At 48.1% G+C, this 18,440-nt stretch overlaps 4 protein-coding genes across 4 annotated transcripts; 1 reads left to right on the top strand and 3 right to left on the bottom strand.

Moving 5' to 3' along the window:
* Positions 1–89: 89 nt before the first annotated feature.
* Positions 90–3,855, bottom strand: EDB82DRAFT_170771 (glycoside hydrolase superfamily). Its single transcript, XM_025734802.2, has 7 exons — positions 3,450–3,855; positions 3,321–3,398; positions 2,898–3,270; positions 2,695–2,838; positions 1,574–2,642; positions 1,224–1,517; positions 90–1,169 (listed from the first exon to the last, which is right to left on the bottom strand). The coding sequence occupies exons 1-7, from the start codon at positions 3,563–3,565 to the stop codon at positions 181–183; spliced, it is 3,063 nt and encodes a 1,020-aa protein (XP_025585572.1). The 5' UTR covers positions 3,566–3,855; the 3' UTR covers positions 90–180.
* EDB82DRAFT_170788 (Alpha/Beta hydrolase protein) lies at positions 3,856–5,376 on the bottom strand. The gene has a single exon (XM_025734801.2). The coding sequence runs from the start codon at positions 5,109–5,111 to the stop codon at positions 4,146–4,148; it is 966 nt and encodes a 321-aa protein (XP_025585571.1). The 5' UTR covers positions 5,112–5,376; the 3' UTR covers positions 3,856–4,145.
* A 1,196-nt stretch (positions 5,377–6,572) lies between these two features.
* EDB82DRAFT_498913 (S-adenosyl-L-methionine-dependent methyltransferase) lies at positions 6,573–9,030 on the top strand. Its single transcript, XM_065608584.1, has 9 exons — positions 6,573–7,178; positions 7,259–7,377; positions 7,427–7,488; positions 7,542–7,567; positions 7,624–7,642; positions 7,702–7,817; positions 7,878–7,884; positions 7,953–8,571; positions 8,635–9,030. The coding sequence occupies exons 1-9, from the start codon at positions 6,879–6,881 to the stop codon at positions 8,780–8,782; spliced, it is 1,416 nt and encodes a 471-aa protein (XP_065464812.1). The 5' UTR covers positions 6,573–6,878; the 3' UTR covers positions 8,783–9,030.
* Positions 9,024–17,619, bottom strand: EDB82DRAFT_555488 (uncharacterized protein; the record flags this gene model as incomplete). Its single annotated transcript, XM_025734799.2, has 17 exons — positions 9,024–9,995; positions 10,051–10,353; positions 10,411–10,582; positions 10,647–11,065; positions 11,099–11,176; positions 11,234–11,434; positions 11,489–12,409; positions 12,459–12,484; positions 12,544–12,640; positions 12,695–13,977; positions 14,031–14,331; positions 14,379–15,484; positions 15,539–16,210; positions 16,268–16,391; positions 16,461–16,680; positions 16,730–17,038; positions 17,096–17,619. The coding sequence occupies 17 exons, from the start codon at positions 17,617–17,619 to the stop codon at positions 9,108–9,110; spliced, it is 7,644 nt and encodes a 2,547-aa protein (XP_025585569.2). The 3' UTR covers positions 9,024–9,107.
* Positions 17,620–18,440: the final 821 nt, after the last annotated feature.

Here is an 18,440-nt window from a genome sequence, read left to right as displayed (position 1 = left end):
TCCAGTTACTAAATGTAGTACAAGACACTGGTGATTGCGGCTGAGCAGCCTTTGCTCTAGCCAGGCCCTTTAGCAGCCTAAGCCTGCCTACTGAAAATGTGCCTTGCATAATATGTGGCGCAACAGGGCAATTGGATTGACTCTTTTCTATCTCTACCGTTCTAACTAACCCTCATCCACTCATGCGTATTGCAGTCTATCCTCGGTCCATTCCGGACGGAGATACTTGCTGTCAAACTTGACGTCAAAGCTTGAAGCATGCGCATAGTCAACCTCCCATTCAACCTTGACTTCACCGCCTTCAGCGCTCTGGCTCCAAACAGTGACAGCGATAGTGTTCTCTCCACTATAGTTGAGGACACCAGGGGGGACAGGGAAAGAGACCTGGTTACCGATGTAAGGGTTGAAGCGACCGTATTGGTAACCATTGACGAACAGCAGAACACGGACACGGTTGCTGTAGCCCTTCTTGGTGGATGAAAAGGTCGTGTTGGAGGGAGCAGTGAGCTTGAATGAGATTCCAACGTCAAGACCATCGGGAATGTCGAGGTCGACAGTGGTTCTGTAGGCACGGACCCCAGCCGAAGGGTTGACGAGGGTTCCCTGCTTGGATGAGTAGGACTTCCACTTCTTGTCGGAGAATCCGGGAAGATGAGCACCAATGCGCTCCGCATAGAGACCACCCTCATTAAGAGGACCTCGGACTGGATCAATAACTTCGCCCTCAACGCTTCCAGCGTGACCGGCAATCTTCCACTCGGAAAATTTGTAACCATCCTTAGCAGAACCGATGAGAGTCGCATTGGTGATACCTCGAGGGTCAAGGGCACCTTCACGAAGGTCGTGACCCGAGTTATCCATCAACACAACAAGTACATTGTCTTTCTTGGACAACGTTGCGTTCTTGAATGAGAACTCTTGTCCTGACTTTCCGACAGTAGCATTACCGAGGTAAGAACCAATGTAGTCAGAGTTCAACCAGACGGAGTAGCCAAAGGCCAAACCTCCTGTGATGTTCAGATATACACCAGTGGGAGCCTTGTCGGTCGTGGCGAATGTGGCCCTGTAGATGTGGTTTCCATAGTGGACGTTGTACTCATCAACATACAGTACGGGGTTCTTCAAATCAGGAACGAGCACCGCGTTGGTGGTGTTCTTCTTATTGGCCACTACTCAGAGTCAATGACACAATCGCAAACGTTCAAAGATTAACGAGCACTTACCAACCCATGTTGAGGAAGAAGTCTTGTAGTCGGACTTGATCTCGGGCAAGCTGTCGGTGTATCTCCACGAATCAAGCTTGGGAAGCTTGATCTTCGAGGGACCCTTAAGCTTGGCAGTGTATTTATGGCCGTCTTTGGATGAGACTTTGACCTTCTCACCATTCCACGAGATAGACTTGAGAGACTCGGAAGCAAAGACAGTAATTTCGGTAGACTTGTCGAGATCGCCTTCGATGTTGAGCTGATCATTCTTGACGGTGGCATGACGGACGAGATAAGGACCATGAACCAGAACTGGAGGAGTCAGCATTTGTTTTTGTTTTTGTTTTTGCTTCAAGGTTTTAACGTACCAGTCTTGTTCACAGGCGCGAAAGGATCATTGTTCAATGTTGGTGCCCAGAACTTGTAAGCGGTCTGACGATCAGCCAAGATAATCGTTGAGCCATCCTTCATGTTGAGAGTGAACAGGCCCTTCTTTTGGGTGTAGTTGACTGTAATACTCTTCTTACCCGCCTTGACCTTGATACCCTGGAGAGACTTGTCATGCTTAAGCTCGGTGTGTCCCTTGAGAGTGAACTCTCCATACTCACCCTCAGGTAACCAGAGAACAATGGCCTCCTTCTTATCGATGATAGAGTAAGTGAGCACCTCGGCAGTAGTGTAGAGAAGAGTCTTCTCGCCGAAGTGAAAGTCAGTAGGGATGATCTTGGACTGGTGACCGTTGATTGTGATGTGGTCACTTTGAGGAATGGTCAACTCGCCCTCGGAAGTGTTGGCACGGATTTTGAAGGTCTCCTTTGTACCTGATGGCGAGTAGTCGTGTCGAGCCACGTAAAAGGCTGCACCGTTATCCTCGTGACGAAGTTCAGAAATGAGAACATCATCGTTGGTCGAGAGAGATGTGCTGTTGGTAACTCGGTTGGTCTTTGTGAGGTCGTGCGCAACGCGGGTAAACAGAGTCAACGACTTGGTCTCGTAGTACTTGTCCCAGATTTCACGGTTCTCAGAGATTGGGGAAGAGTAATCGTAGCTAGTAGCAACCACGGGGCAAGCGAACCAGCCCCAGTTGGTACCGCCGTACATCATGTAAAGCGAGATCGCCGTGGCTTGTTGAGCAACCAAGTCACGGTAGAAGATGTTGGCGAAATCAGGGCCGATATCACCTGGGCAGCCGCCCTCGGGACCACCCCAGGGGTTGTAAGATCCGCCCTGGAACTCAGGCAGGAAGTGAGGTTGGGCAGGAGACTGCTTGGCGAAGTATGTGACATAGTCTTGGATGTTGTAAGGGACATATTCGCCGTTCGTTCCGGTGCATTCGTCGAGATTGCAGCTCCAGCAGGAAGGGTAACTGTCTACACCGGTGACATCGACGTTTCCGGTTGCATTGGCTTCAAAGTCATTCGACCAAGAAAAGGTGCGCTAGAAATTGTGAGTCTTTGTCTAATTGAGAAAGATAATGGATGAGCCTTACAGTGTTGGGTGCGTTATGGAATACGGGTACGTCAATACCAGCATCTCTCGCAGCGTCTTGCAGAAGTTGCATGTAATTGGCTGTGGGTTCGTTCAAGATTCGCTTGTCGTCGTTCTTCCACTGACCACCGAGCTCGTTCTCGATCTAGAGTCGTTAGTCTTTAACTCATAACCTTTAATTCTCACGAGAGCTGTTGTTTTTACCTGGAACATAGCGACATTTCCGCCATTCGTGATAAGGTGCGGCTCAATGATCTTGGAGATCTCAGCCCAGTACTTGGACCAAGCTTTGGTGAACCGAGGATCGTCGTTTCGTAGCCTGCCGTAGTCGCCGGTCGTCACCCAAAGGGGAAATCCTCCCGCATTGGCCTCGGCATTTACGTAGGGACCGGGACGGATCAAGAGGTAGAGACCAAGCTCTTTTGCCAGCGTCATGATAGACACAAAGTCGTGCGCACCATTCTCGAAGTCGAGGGCTCCTGGGGAAGCCTCGTGGTAGCCCCAGCTGTTGTAGATGCTGAAAGCATTGAAACCGGCCGCTTTGATCTTTTCTAGTAAGTCTCTCCAGAGTTCAGGTCTACAATCGTTAGTAATGATGATTGGGACTCGGACCAGGATCAGACATACACGGGTAGTCGCCAGTAATGGAACTCTCCAGAGAAGACAAAGATTCGCTCGCCATTGATGAGGTAGCTGTGATCATCCCTGCAGAAATTGATCAGAATTGCAAAAACAGCGTCAATTGGGACAATTTACCATTGAACAATGTTAGTCAGTCCATTGTCTTGGATTGGGACGTTGGCGTTCTCTTGAGCGATTGAGAACCCTGTCAGGGCCAGTAGCCCAACAGTAGAAAGCGAAAGCAGCTTCATTCTCGACTCAATGCCTCTAGCAAGTAAAGCGGGCGTACAACTCTAAAGTCAATTGCAGCATCCCAACTAACTATATACATATTTTTGATCAGCAAGCTCGGCCATCAATAACCCGCGTTGCATGCAAGACATGACATGACATAGCTTACAGCTGCCGAACCTGTCGATCCCGCCCAGGAATTCGGTCTTGATTTACCGGCCATTGAGGGGGATGATCGACTTTACCGAAAGAAAAAAAAGAAAATGCATCAATAGGAATTCTGCCGTGGCTCGATATTAGCCGCATAGTAACATTGGCAGTTGTTGAACGAGACTTTATTCTTCCTGATGACATTTTTACCCCACACTCACCCGCATTTCTATTGACGCGGCTCTGGAGGTTTTGGAGTGTCATTTCATTGTGCATCGGTCGTTTTTGCCCTTTTTGTCTGGCGTATTTTTTACTGCCCAGCCATGGTATTCTTGTCAAGACTGACGTAGTTTTCGAGTCCTATCTTAGAAATTAATTCAGTAAATCATTGTCTAGGCTCTCTATCTTGGGTGGTAACCTTTCCGCGCAGCTCTATGGACATGAAGTGCATCACATTCTCTTCAAAGCACTAACACGACTTTCCGTAGCTCTGGTAAACCAGCTAAGCTCTCGCATACCATCGAATCCATGTGGTAGTCCTGGCCAAAGATGAAACTCAACTTCAACGTGCTCATTGGCCAATCTATTGGCGTACTTCATGCTCTCATCTCGAAAGAGGTCCAGAGATCCGATATCGATATATGTAGATGGAAGACCCTGTAAGGTAGCAGCTCTGGCAGGAATAGCATAAGATAAAGTCTGCGCATCATCACCTTCCCGCAGTTTAGAGAGGTAGGCGTCCCATGCGACTTTTGCTCCTGCTGGTCTCATTGCCAAGACTTCAAGATATGGGTCATCGTCTTTGAGATTATATCGGTCGTCCAGCATCGGGTAAATCAACAGTTGTTTCGCTATCGGAGGATTAAGACGACGATCTCTGGCCATCAAAGCAGCGCCTGCAGCAAGGCCACCACCAGCGCTGTCGCCATACAATGCGATTCTGGTAGGGTCGACATTGAGTTCTGCAGCAGACTTCGATACGAATTCCATGGCCGCCCAAGCATCTTCAAGTGCTGCTGGAGCAGGATGCTCTGGGGCCAGCCTGTAATCAACAGCGAAGTACGGCAACTTGGAGTCGTTCGCGAAACGCGCGATTTGCGGCGCAAAGGGTGGTACAGTACACGCTACAAAGCCACCTCCATGGAAATAGACGACTGCAGGCGTAGGTTTCTCCGAGGCCAGAGTTTCTTCGCATGCGAAACGGGTGACTTCAATCTCGGTTCCGTCGAAACTCTTGACTTTGTATACGGTTTCCTTGACTCCAGAAGGATATGGCGAGTTGGTAACGACATAGCGAATGGTATTTTCAATGTTAGATCTTAGCTCGTGGGCTGTCTTTGGAGGGTCAGCCCGTGGTCCTTTGGGGGGCGATCCAATCGCCTTGAAGTATTCGGGGTCATATATGAGGCCAGTCATGATGTAAACTGGTTAGAAGGGGGACTTATCCTTAAAACGCCTGGAAGATGAGAGTATTTTATATCATGCAGCTTACCTGAATATAGGCTATTTATGTGACCCCGCAAACTTGCACAGCAAGACCTCGGGGTCGCGAATGTTTGCTTACGATTATCATATATCTTCAACAGTCAGATAAAAGCATAATAATGGATGTGCCAAGCTACCAACGTCTCATGGAAAACATCCGAGTCAGCGCCAAACCGCCCTCAACCCAGCGGGGTAATGAGCAACAATCCAGATAGATGATAAACGCACTTCACAATATTTGGTTGTAATCTCTATCACTTGAGGAAAAGATGTTTCGTGAATCTGATACTGAAGCTAGGCACTAAGGTAGTTTTCAATATGTTACTAGTTAGGTAAGGGACCTTGTTAAATGAAAGTAGGAAGGGTCGTGGCAATGGCACTTCAACACGAGGACAGTTTGTATCTGGTTCTACCACCGGAAGTAGAAAGGAGTCGTCCCGGCATGTTAAAAGTTAGATAGATATCCGACCGGAGTATAAATAAGGCTATTAGACTAGTAGATCATGTTTCAAGTCGGGCATCTTCATTGAAGGCTTCCGTCTGTGGACAATTGAGTTCCTTATAGGGTAGCAGCTATAGCACGTTAGAACAGTTAGACGAGCCATCAATGCTGCAGGGGTGAGAACTACTGTTTGGTGTATCAATTAGATTGGCAAATCTCGATCTATGAATATGTATGTCCTATCAGGAAGCACAAAGGTTTGCCCATAAACGTGGTTATGAAGATTGACTAGAAAGTGTCGCTGCTTTAATTGGAAGCGAGCAAAAGGGCCGGCCTTCATTTGAAGTACCGAACAGCCCCTGCTCCTGTCAGAATGCACAAGACGGCGGTTCTCCACCAAACGTGTTAGGGATACGAATGTATGCATGTTTACGGAGTACAGTGCTATCGATGCCAGGGGTTCGCACAACATGGGATGCTCATGTGCAAGCCTGTGAGCGTTGATAAATGTATATACAGTTCAGCTTGTGTGTACACTGAAACATATGACCTAGTAATAAATCACAAGGCTTGGTCGCTTTGATGTCTTATCACTTTATAATTTAACGTGCCGCTGTTGACTAGCGATATCACACGCTGTGGAGTTTGTGACAAGTGCTTTTCAGCGTAGTTTGCCCAATCGTTTAACTTAGTACTCTCCACTAACGTCATGAAGCTGAAAAAATACCAAACCAGTATTAAACTCTAAACGACGCTCTAATCAGTTTCAAGCAGGGACGCGCTGGCAGTTGCGAGCTCAGTGCTAACCTGAGAGGGCTAGAAAGTGGGTTGATCATAGGGAGAGCGAGACACCAACAAGGATAGGTTTCAATGCCCAAATGCAGGGAGGGAAGAGGTCGGCACATAGAAGAGAGAGAGGTGACCCAAATTCAGAAATTTCAAGACCCATTGGCTTGTGTCTCTCAAAGACGTCAGATCTGCGAGTGATATCCATACATATTGACTCACCTTGAATTCTTTGCAGCAATTAATTCTTCGGCGAAAAGCTTGGCTCTTTTTACTATTCTATTCTCTTTCTCTTCCTTTTCACTGCTCAATTGATTGGTATTACCCCATTTGACTTCCCGACAAAGTCAAAAACACAACCACCAACCATCGGCGAACACCAAAAAGGCCTAGAAGGGGAGAGTACGAAACAATCGGTTTTCTTTGGCGTCGGAACGGCCCGTGCTACTTTCGAATTTTCATCAGAACAAATGGCAGACACGCCAGACAATGGGCAAGACTCGAATTCATTGAGGAGTGTTGGAGGGGGATCCATAGACCGGGCTATGGCAGCGACAAGACTCACCGCCTCGTCCTCATCCAACATTTCCAATTACGCCTCTAGCGTCTCAAGCGACAACCAGAGCCAGAGTCACGCCCACAGCCAGAATCTGACAGGGAGTGGAAGCGGGAGTGGGGGTCTTCCTGGAACCCCCGTGAGCCGACGCTCAGGTGGATGGGATCGGCAAACTCTTTCCCCGGCCGCCGCTGCAAGGGTGCGACACGATGATGTGAGTATAGGAGACATCATATGATATGATATGATGCATCATTCTATTCTCTGGAATTGCACTAACTGTTTTCTCAAAAGTCTACCAATGAAGACTATGCTCCTCATCAGTCAAGCAGTCTGCGGCCTAGCAGCGAACTGTTGGAAGACTCTTCCGATTCTTCAGATGAATATGTTTCGACTTATAAACCATTAAAGACGTATGATTACTATCCTTTCTTGCCATTTGATGCTAACCGAATTGATCAGTGCGTCACGCTCAAAACGTTTCTTTCAGTCTATGGTCAACAAGTTAACTAAATCTTCTGTTCGTAAGTTTCTCACCCTACAATTTATCAGTGTTTGGGAACTAATCACTTCGTAGGTTACGGGCACTTGCCAAACAACCAGGTATGCGCACCCTCCTCTTCGTATCGTCTCCTGCCCCAAACTAACCCTGAATGCAGGAAGAACAAGATAGAAATGGTATGTATCAGAGCTGCCCAGCAAATTATCTCCGTACGTGACTGACACTTATCCGCCAGTAATTCAACACACTGTCATTATCAATGTTTTCAAAGGACAACTTCAGTTATCACCTATCACACCGAGACCAAAAAGGGCGCTTGATGTAGGTACAGGGGGTGGAATATGGGCATTAGTAAGTTTCCAACGCTTCTGAAAGTCGAGATTTATATCTTTATCTAACATCTGTCAATAGGAATTCGGCAAGTAACCTACTTCCAACTTTTTTCTGCACTTTTACAGCTAACCATTATGCTGTTACGTCTTGTAGCTTCGAAACATCCCTACTGTTCTGTTCTTGGAGTCGATATTGATCCCGTTCGCCCCCCGTACTCCAAGTCTAACTGCACTTTTAAAGTAATGGACATAACACAAGATTGGAACTTTCCCGGCGGCGGCAACTTCGACTTCATCCACATCCGACAACTCGGTGACATCAACGATAAGCAAAAGTTAATCCAATCAGCTTTTGAAAATTTGAGACCTGGAGGATGGGTCGAGTTGACAGAATGGATCGCAACCCTACAGTCGCCCAACCATTCACTAGATGGCACAGCATTTCGGAAATGGAACAACCTACTAGAAGAAGGATTGAATAGTTTCGGTACTACTCTCAAGTACCCGGAAACGTTCAAGTCATTGCTCCAGAATGGGGGATTTGAGCCTGTCATTGAGACAAGAAACGGCGCGCCAACGAATGCGTGTTATCCAGGGAAGAAGCTTCAGCGTATAGGCCATTTGATGACCCAGAACTGGCTCCTCATCCTTGAACCGTTGACAATGCCTGTTTTTACGCAAGGGCTGGGCTGGAGCACTGAACAAGTGCTGACGCTTCTGGCCGAAGTCCGAAAAGAGATTGGCAACACAAAATACCATTCTTTTATGACGCTGTGAGTATCCTCAAACAGAATTTTCTGCATTTTGGAAGCCTCGTACTTACAATTGCAATATAGAATAACGGTTTGTGCCCAAAAGCCGTGGGATGGTATACCCAGATCATCAAGTTCAAACTCTGCCACGGCTTCTAGATCCGAATCCTCCCTTGTGCAAACTAGTCGGTCCGGTACACCGCTTCCATATTTAGGAGATAAACCACTTTGAATATTTTCTTGAGAAATTTTTGCGGAAATGTTATGAGTGGAGTTGGGCTTGGGCATTCACGATAGGCGGATATTAGCGCATGAGTCGCGATGCTTGAAGTATAACGAGAGCTATTTTAGCTATGGACTAGACCGATAGACTTATGACGAGGTAATGATAAAACACAGGATTTCTCTAAGATTGAGAGTTACACACACATATCTCATATAACATGGCCAAGAGGTTTCCAAGGATAATTAAATCTGTATATCAAATCTGCCAACTATCAAAACTGAGACTCTAGAGCCATATGCCTCTCTTCGCAAAAGAACGAACCATGGGCTCCTTACAAAATCATTCGAGAAACCCTGGCTGCCAAATCCTGAATACTGTACGGGTTCGTCAAGTCATTAATAGGCAGATCAATCTGGAAAGCATATCTTGCCCAAGACCTGACCTCAATAGCGATGAGTGAATCCATACCGTACTGAATAGCTGACCGTGTAGGCTGGATCTCGCCAATCTTGATCGACAGTACTTGTGCCAACTTGGCAACAAGAGCAGTGCAGACGACAGGTTGCAAAGCAGCTTCCTTCCCTTCAGATGCATCAACCAACCGGCCAAGGGTATTTCGGAAGGCCTTGACAGCTGTCTGGACGGCGCTCTCTCCACCTCCCGCATCGGCATCAATTGCCGCATTGTCAGTAGCCTTTGATCGTAGCAAGCCGAACTTTGCGTCCTTGGCCCAAGACTGCCATTCTGCTGTCGCTTTGTCGATCATGCCAAAACTGAGGACAATCTGACTTTGCAAAAAGCCATCATAAACGGAGTCGCTGGCTGTGTTAACCTGCTTGGGATAGCCTGTAGCAATAGCACCTTCGACCACGCGCAGAACATCGCGTACTGTGATGGGTCTCAGACCACGGGAGAGCAAAGAAGCCTGGATCTCAGGACGCTCGCTGATGTTTCCGACATCTTCCACGAAACCAAGGTCGATAGATGAGGCCGGAAGACCAAGGCTTTGACGGTAGCGGGCAAACGTGTCGAGGAAAGTACTGCTCGCGGAATAATTGGATTGGCCTTCATTACCCAGAACTCCACATCCAGAGCTCAGCATGACGAAGAAGTCAAGCTTCTGACCTTGAAGGCAGTGGTGGAGATTCAAAGCACCATTGACCTTGGGACCAAAAACTGCGTCGAAGTCGTCCAAGGTAATGTCCTCGAAGAAGCAGTCCTGGAAAGCGGTCAGAGGAATATACTCGAAAATGGTAAATGTTTTGAGAACTTACACTGAGTCTCAATGCTGAGTGAATGACTCCACCAACAGGAGTGTTGATACTAGAGATGAGACGTTCGACAGCTGAAGAGTTGCCCACATCGCAGACCTCGACACTAGCATGGCATCCGTAGGATGAAAGCTGCTGGAGCAGATCGCCGGATTGACAGGCCTTTGCGACAGAGCTGGTAGCCAGAACGAGGTTTCGAGCACCGTAGCTAGCCATCCAGATTGCAATTGCACGGCCCAAACCACCAAGACCTCCCGTTATAATGTAGGTCTTTCGGGGATCGAAAACAGAAGTCTTGGGTCGTGTCTGTACAAGGAATAAGTCAGAATAAATTGCCTCACGAAGTAGAGAGATAGTACATACCTTGATCATATGCCCATCGTCAACATCTGCAAGTGAGACGACTTGCTTCTGCGAACCGTCTTCCAAAAGTGCCGAGAAGGCGGATTGTAGTGAGTGAAGCTTTGACACCGAAGCTGACAGGTCTACGTCGAGGACTCGCCTCTCAACCATAACCATAACTTGGTCTAGCAGCCTGATGATTGAGTGAGATGTCAGCGATTGAACTGTCTAGGAAGAAAGAATGAAAATAGACTTACTCTCCAAGGTCCTCGTTGCTCTCAAGGTATGCATCAGCGAGATCAATGGAAGCAAACATGACATTCTTGTTAGGTCGGAGAATGCTTTCATCCTCATGCAATTCACCTGAACCAATCTCGACATATGTTCCACGGTTCGCGACCAAGTGCGAAAAGCTTGCATATTGGCCTGACTGAGTGTTCAGTACAAGTTTGTACATCTGACCATTGATAGTGCGAGAAGCATTGAGACGGCTAGCGTTCGTAGAGACAGGGAATATGTTGGATGAACAGACACCGTGCTTTGTAAGAAGAGACTTGTCACCTTCACTGAAAGTGGCATGAACGTCAAGTTTGAGCGCCTTTGCTGTCTTGATCAAAGCGATGCCCTGGACGGATGTAGCGTTGGCGACCAGAATTTTCTGTATCTCGTTAATAATCTTGATTTCTTAGGGCAATTAGGGTTTACATACCTGACCGACAGTGATTCTCGCAGGCGTGGTCAACGCGTACAAAGCAGTAACAAAACTTGCCGGGATCGCGGCAGCATCCTAAATGGAACCTATTAGCCTGTGCTCCTACTAGTTTGTGCTATAGGGATCAATTACCTCAAAAGAAAGCCAGTCAGGGACCTTGGCACAACATCCTGAAGGAGCCAGGTATTGCGTGGTGAAAGTTCCCTGGCCGATCACAGCAACGCGGTCACCAGGTTTGAGTGATGCGACATCAGCACCGCAGCTCTTGACAACACCAGAACACTCGCGGCCGAACTCCAACGCTGGAAGGGATCCCTGAGCGATGCATCCATCCTACCATAAAGTTAGTAAGTTGTTGACTGCAAGTAGAGGGATAATTGTACTTACTCGTTCGTCAAGGCCAACAGCCTTGACCTCAACAAGAACATGTCCATCTGGCACCACCGAGTGTCCATCATTTTGGGCCATGGTTAGACTGTCCAGTATTCCTGGTTCCCCCACGACTAAGCGATGCGGAGTTTGAACCAACTGGCCAGCAGGTACTTCCATCTTACGCGCAGGACCAAAGGCGTCTTCCAAGCCAGCATCCTTGACGAGCCTGCATGTCCAGAGTTGTCCATCTTTCTCAGCCACTTCATAGTCCAGTCTGGAGATGGGGTCTCCATGAGAGTAGTGGGCTCTTTCCAAAACGTGGCGGATAATGTTGGCTGCATCGTCGCCCTCGCTGCTCAGGTCCAATGTGTACAGCTCTAGCTGACTGTTCTCACCTCGGAGGGTTCGTGCGAAACCTGTGACCAGGCCTCCAGTCGTGTTTTGAGGGTTGAGGTACACTTTGTGGGTGACCCAGATGCACTTGATAGGCTTCGTAAGCCATGACTTCAAAGCCTCCAACTGCTTCGAATCGAGGGAAGCAAGGAAACTTCCTTCAGCCTCGTCCAAGATGATGAGCCACTCTCCCGACCATTCTCTCAAAGTGAGATCTTCCAGGCTGCTGGAAGTTGTAGTGACACCACCTTTGGAGAGTCGGTACTTAATCTGGTCACGAGCAAATGAGTCGTTGCCAACTCCGGCAATATGTACCCTCTGCTCCGAGAGAGGCTCGGGTGGAGCGTAGTCGACTGGCTTTGCTCGGGCAGTCATCACAATAGTGCTTGAGATTTGATCCGTAGCAGTCTCATTACGTCTAGCCTCGATCTCAACGACGTTGTCGAAATCCGCAGTGAGCTCGTCTCGCCATTCGTCCATGGAAAGGCCAGGACCAGAACGACCTGGAGATCGAGGACGCAGCCACCAACCAGTCAATGGTCCCTAGGAGATGATTAGCTGTTGAAGTTGAATAAAGCTTTGTTGAACGTACCCAGAGGAAATTGGCCGATGTGAGGTCTGCAAAGTCAAATATTAGCTCATATTGTACATCATATAAACAGAGCATGGTTGCTTACCCTCTGACAGCTCACCAACCAAAAGGTATCCATCATCACGCAGCAATGATCGAATGTTCTTCATTGCAAACGGTAAGTCCGCAGTGGCATGCAAAACCTGAGAAAGTTATCAGTAATCGGTAACATGCCGTAAGATATACCAGAAACCTACGTTGGCTGCAACCACAAGATCATACTTCTCTGAGCCAAATCCTTGCTCAGAAATATCCTTCTCAATATCGAGAGTCTTGTAGTCCATTCTGTCCCAAGCTGAAAACTTCTTCTTCGCTTTGTCGAAGAAACCAGCTGAGATGTCTGTGAAAGTGAACGACTGATAAGCATTAGACCCTCCAGCATTAGAGAAGCCATTAAGCATCTCAGTCGTTGCTCCACCAGTTCCAGCTCCGATCTCCAAGACCTTCATGTTTGGGTTCTTATGGGCCAAGAGCTCAGCAACAGAACGAAGCTTCTGATTCATACTCGTTGTGAAGATACTCTCTTCGTAGAATCTGTAGAGCAAATCGTTCTCGAGCCAAACCGCCAAAGGTTCGACTTCTCCGCGAAAGATCCTTGCCATGTTAATGGCTAGTTGCGACACGATAGAAGCATCAACAGTCTCAGAGATCCCAGAGTTTGCAACAACGTTCATGATGGCGTCTTGAACTGTGGCAAATCCATTCTGCTTGTGGCGTGCGACGAGCTTTGCTTTGTGCAACTCGGCTTGTTCAAGCAACCATGCATGATACGACTGCAAATGAGGAGCCAGGTTCTTACCCTGCTCAATACCATTCTCAATAATCATGGGTATGAGCTCCTTGACCAAATCCTCTAAGTTGACAAGCTTCTTCTCTGCTGGAAGACTCCTGATCTGAATGGAGCTGGTCGAGGGACCATTGTGGGAGATATCACCGATATCAGGTTTCCAGTTGAGTCGCAGCCAAGGAAGAGTAGTTTGGTCCTCACCCGTGGCTCTGTCCATCTGTAGACCCTCAACCACGAAGAAGGGTTTTGACAAGGTGTCGTAACACTGGACACTTCCTTCGATTCGGGTGAAACCAACAGGTGATGTGTTGGTAGCACAAAAGGCAATATCCGTCTTGTCGGTGGGCATACGAATGGAGATCTTCTTCATGCGAGACGGCAGAAGCAAGGTGTCGATCTCTTGGAAATATCCGGAGCGATTGGCTAATGCAGGTGTCTGAAGAGCTGCATCCATCATGGCAGGGTGCAAAAGGTATCGTTGGCCGCGAATAGGTGATTGACCGGTTGATGACATGTCGATCTTGGCAGCGCAGGCTGAGAGACCCGGTCGAACTCGCACTTCAGAAAGAAGCTGGAACTTGGGGCCGTAGCCATACCCGACTCTTTCCAGAGTCTTGTAGTAGCTCTTGAGCGGTACCTGGAGAGGCATATGATGCCACGAGGTTCTTGACTGGGAAGAGACGCCGTCATTATCTAGTTGATCCCGTTAGCTTCTGTCAGTCATCCTGTCGTTGTGTACTACTCACTCTCCAAGGCAGCCGCCTTTCCATGACAATGGCGGATGTCAACGTCACCTCTGAGTGAAGAAATGGTAAAGTCGTACCATATCCCATCAGATCTGGTGTTGTCACTTCGTGGAATTAGAGTGAGAAAAAGCTCAATTGAGTTTTCGTCAGGAAGGATGATGGAGTTGGAAAAGACAAAGTCTTCCAACTCAAACGAATAGTTAGACCATTCGATCTCCTTGTTCTCTTCTTGCACCTGCATCATAGCCTCCACGACCATAGCGATACCAGTAGTGAAGGACAAAGTGACAATACCGTTAACCTATTATGAGTTAGCCATGTATTAGAGCGAGCTATAGTTATGCGTACCTGATGATCAACGAGCCAAGGCGCATCTTCCATTGACACCTTGTTCCTCCAAGTGGGTGCAGAGGGATTCGCGCCTCGGCAACGGGTGCCCAGAATCTCATGTCTTGGTGCTTTTCGGAAACGCCAGTCAGAGCTGTTTCGTGGCTCGGTCCATGGTGTAGAAGAGTAGTCCCAAGCATAAGCAGGAAGGTTGTCTTGAATCTGGTTAGGCAAACGAGTGGGCTTGCCGCCTTTGAATAAGCTGGGTTTGTTCACTTGATCCAGATCAAGACGCTTGCCATTGAGAACTAAATCTCCCGCAAGACTCATGAGTTGCTGGTTCGTGTCCGCGTTTCGGAGCATGGTAGAAACGTAGGGCAGTTGGGGCGCATCAGGAAGTGACTTGACAATCTCAGATGTTGGTCGCGAAAGCAGCGAATGAGGCCCGATCTCAACACACAACCCGAACTTGCAGTCCGATTGGGTCATGGCTAGTGTGACTGCATCGGTGTAAAGAACTGGAGAAACGAGGTTCGCTCCCCAGTAATCGGCGCCAACCTCAGTGCCCTCCAACTGACGACCAGTAACAGACGAATACATCGGAACACGTCCTGCCTTTGGATGGAGGACACTCCGAAGGCGCGCGACATAGTCATCAACAACTGCCTTCATGGATCGGGTGTGGTAAGCTCGAGTAACCGCAACAGCCCTAGAAACAATGCCATGACTGTTCAATTCGGCAGCCAAATTCTTGATTCCCTCTGTAGGACCCGCAAGAGTGAGATTCTGGGGACCGTTGAAACAGGCAATCTGCACATCATTGCGTTTCAATGCGTCTTGAAGCTCCTTTGCATTGGGGTCGCTTCTCACAGCAAGCATAGAGCCGGAGGGGGCATTCTCACAGGCGATTCCACGGTAGTAAGCAACCGTGATGGCTTCCTTAGCTGTGAGAGCACCACATGCGTATGCGGCGGCTGTCTCTCCACCAGAATGGCCAACAACACCATCTGGAAGCACACCCCAACTGGACAAAAGGTCGACAAGAGCTATCTGAACTGCTAGGGACAGAGGGTGGGCGAGTGATGGCAGATTGATCTCATCTTGGGTGAGCTCGGCAGTAAGCTTGGCTTGGAGAAAGTCAGTAATGAGTCAATCAATGAGAATCTGCCCTTTGGACGCACCTGTTAAAGACCATACAGATTTATCTGAAGATGAAAGCTCCCTGATGACATCTTCAAGCTGATGTAAGGTATTGCGCGCTACAGGGAACGTCTCAAGAAGACGTTTACCCATCTGCGACCATGTAGCGCCTTGACCAGTGAATGTAAAGAGCATGTCAGGTTCATTTCCACCAACTGGTGTTTGATTGGACTTCATTGCATTGCCCTCCAACTGCTGGATGAGGTCACCTACTGTCTGGGCAACGGTGAACGACTTCCAAGGTCGGATGTGAATCTGGCTTCGAGCATTTAGGGCTGTAATGAGGGGACCAGTCAACTCGTGGCATTCCTCGTGGCTCTTGAGGAAGTCCAGTAGGTTGTTGGTGTTCGTTTCTCGCGATTCTCGGGATGCGCCAGATGTAAACACAAGGAAGGAGGGTTTGTTGGCTTTGTCCTCATGGTGGCCATTAGTACCGTTGGTAACGGTTACTGCATGAGTGCCATTGATACCATTGGTCCCATTGACACCATTAGCAGACCCATAAGTAATCTTGAGTGGCTCGTAAAACTCAACGACGGCGTGCGCAGTCGATCCACCGATACCGAGAGAGTTGACACTTGCTCGTCGTATGGACTTGGAAGGCCAAGGATGTGCGCTCGTTGGTACACGAACTCTCCAACCATCAAAGTCAACTGAAAAACATCATTAGCCTATGTGTCAAAAGATGCGAGAGCAGTTTGTGACCATACTCTTGGGATTTGGTGTCTTGTAGTTGGTGTTGGGAGGAATTTCTGCCTTTTCTAAGGCTAGAACCACTTTTATCAAACTACTCAAACCACTGGCTGCCTCTGAATGTCCAACATTTGGCTTGGTCTGTTCTCTTGTCAGCTTCTCATCTTGAAATAATACAAAGAAAAAGAAATGGGCAGGATCGCAACTTACAGAGCCAACCCAAAGGGCATCTCCAGAGTTGTGGCTAGCACTAAAGACTTCGCCCACTGCCCCAAGCTCTATACAATCACCCACAGGTGTACCTGTTCCATGGCACTCAAAGTACCCTGTGTCACTGAAGTTGTCAATCCCAGCTTGAGCGTAAGCCTGCAAGATAGTATCTCTTTGAGCCCTTCCAGAGGGTTCCGTGATTGCTGGGGTGGCACCAGAACTAGAATTGTCAGTGATGTTAACGTTGCTGAGGGGAAGGAGAAGCGAACCTGTTGGAGGAAGTACCCCGGATAATGGATCTAATGTTGTCTCCGTCCCGAATTGCATCGCTGAGTCTCTTAATGTACACTGCGTTGGTTCCTTCGCCACGGCCGTATCCATTTGCGCCGGCGTCAAATGTTTTACATTGACCATCAGCGGCTATAGCGCCAAGTCGCGTGAGTGACAAAGCGTAATCAGGGCTTAAAAATAGATTAGATGCACCAATCACGGCACCATCACACTCGCCAGCTTGCAGTGCTTGGCAAGCAAGATGCAATGCAACAAGGGAACCAGAACAGGCTGTATCAATAGTAACACTGTATGACAAACATTAGTATTCTAGCTGACTAGTCCATAGTTTGATTGCGGCTTACCTAGGACCACCAAGGTCAAGTGCGTGACTGATACGGTTTGCAAGCATAGTGCGTGTCGTTCCAATAGCAATAAAGGTTGGAAGATACTCAGGATCTTGCATCAGCATATCGTGGTAATCACTAACAAACATGGCACAATAGCAGCCAATCTTGGACTTGGAAATGGTTTCCATAGAAATATTGGCCGACTCGAGACATTCATAGACAACCTCAAGTAACTGTTTCTGTTGGGGATCCATGGCAGTTGCCGTGTCTTTGCTTATTCCAAAGAACTTGTGGTCAAACTGCTTAATGTCTCCCTTCACAAAGTGGGCACCTCTGAAGGCCTGTTCTCCCTTCTTGTTGGGATCCATGGACAGAAAGTTCTCGGTATTGAATCGATCTTTCGGTATGGGAGTGGCTGATGAACGGCCTGCTCGGACATGGTCCCAGAGGTCCAATGGCTTATCGATACCGCCTGGAAGACGGCATGCCATGCTTACAATGGCAATGGGCTCTCGCCATGGTTGAATTTGAGGAGGCATTGTATGATCAGGATGAACTGAACAGAACAGAGATGTTGAATGGATTGGGTGAAAGAGTCGCGAGTTCTAAGCAAACTCACATGAGAAACAACGGGCTATGGATTGCAATGCCCTGGTAACAAACAGAGACTATATATGAATAGTAACCAATACTCAGGGAGGTAGCGTACAGTATTGTGACAAGCCCATGAACCGTATCAGCACCAATGCAGTCACAGAAACATGATCCCGGTTTCCGGGTTCATTGCCTGCAGCTCCTAGTTTACTCCGCTAACTATTCCATACCAGGGTCTGCCTGTGAAAATCAGGCTACACATAGTGTTCTGGTTGGATTATCCCAGGACGCAAGATGGTGAGTACTAACCCACTGAGCTGCATGAATAGCAATTGCAGTCGGCAAAACCCTCGGATATCCTGGGTCCTGGCTGGGACTTGGGATGGATTTTACACTGGCTCGCTACGACGAGCTCCACTGACTTGTTACTATAACATCGAAGGAGCCGATCTGTGGATACCGTCAAAGTGGGATACAGCTCTAGTGTCGGAGGAGGATGCACGTTAATGAACATGATGTGACATTATAGCTGTCAGGTGAAGCTTACCACCCTCTGGGTACGCATACATATATATGCCTCAATCTCCAGCCGCAGATGCTTACTCTGCCAAGATACCGTATGTATATGTCGAGAAAACTATATGAAGGGCCAAGGAAGCAGAATTGTACTTAAAAACATGGATTCCGATGCCGTGAAGACGATAGGGGCAGGCATATAGGGTCTGAAACATCATGAAATCACGTCAACGGGGTCTGGGAGCGGCCC

Source organism: Fusarium venenatum (genome assembly GCF_020744135.1).
Source record: "Fusarium venenatum strain MPI-CAGE-CH-0201 chromosome Unknown EDB82scaffold_2, whole genome shotgun sequence".
Taxonomy (NCBI): Eukaryota; Fungi; Ascomycota; class Sordariomycetes; order Hypocreales; family Nectriaceae; genus Fusarium; species Fusarium venenatum.
This window is presented reverse-complemented; position numbering and strand designations above follow the sequence as displayed.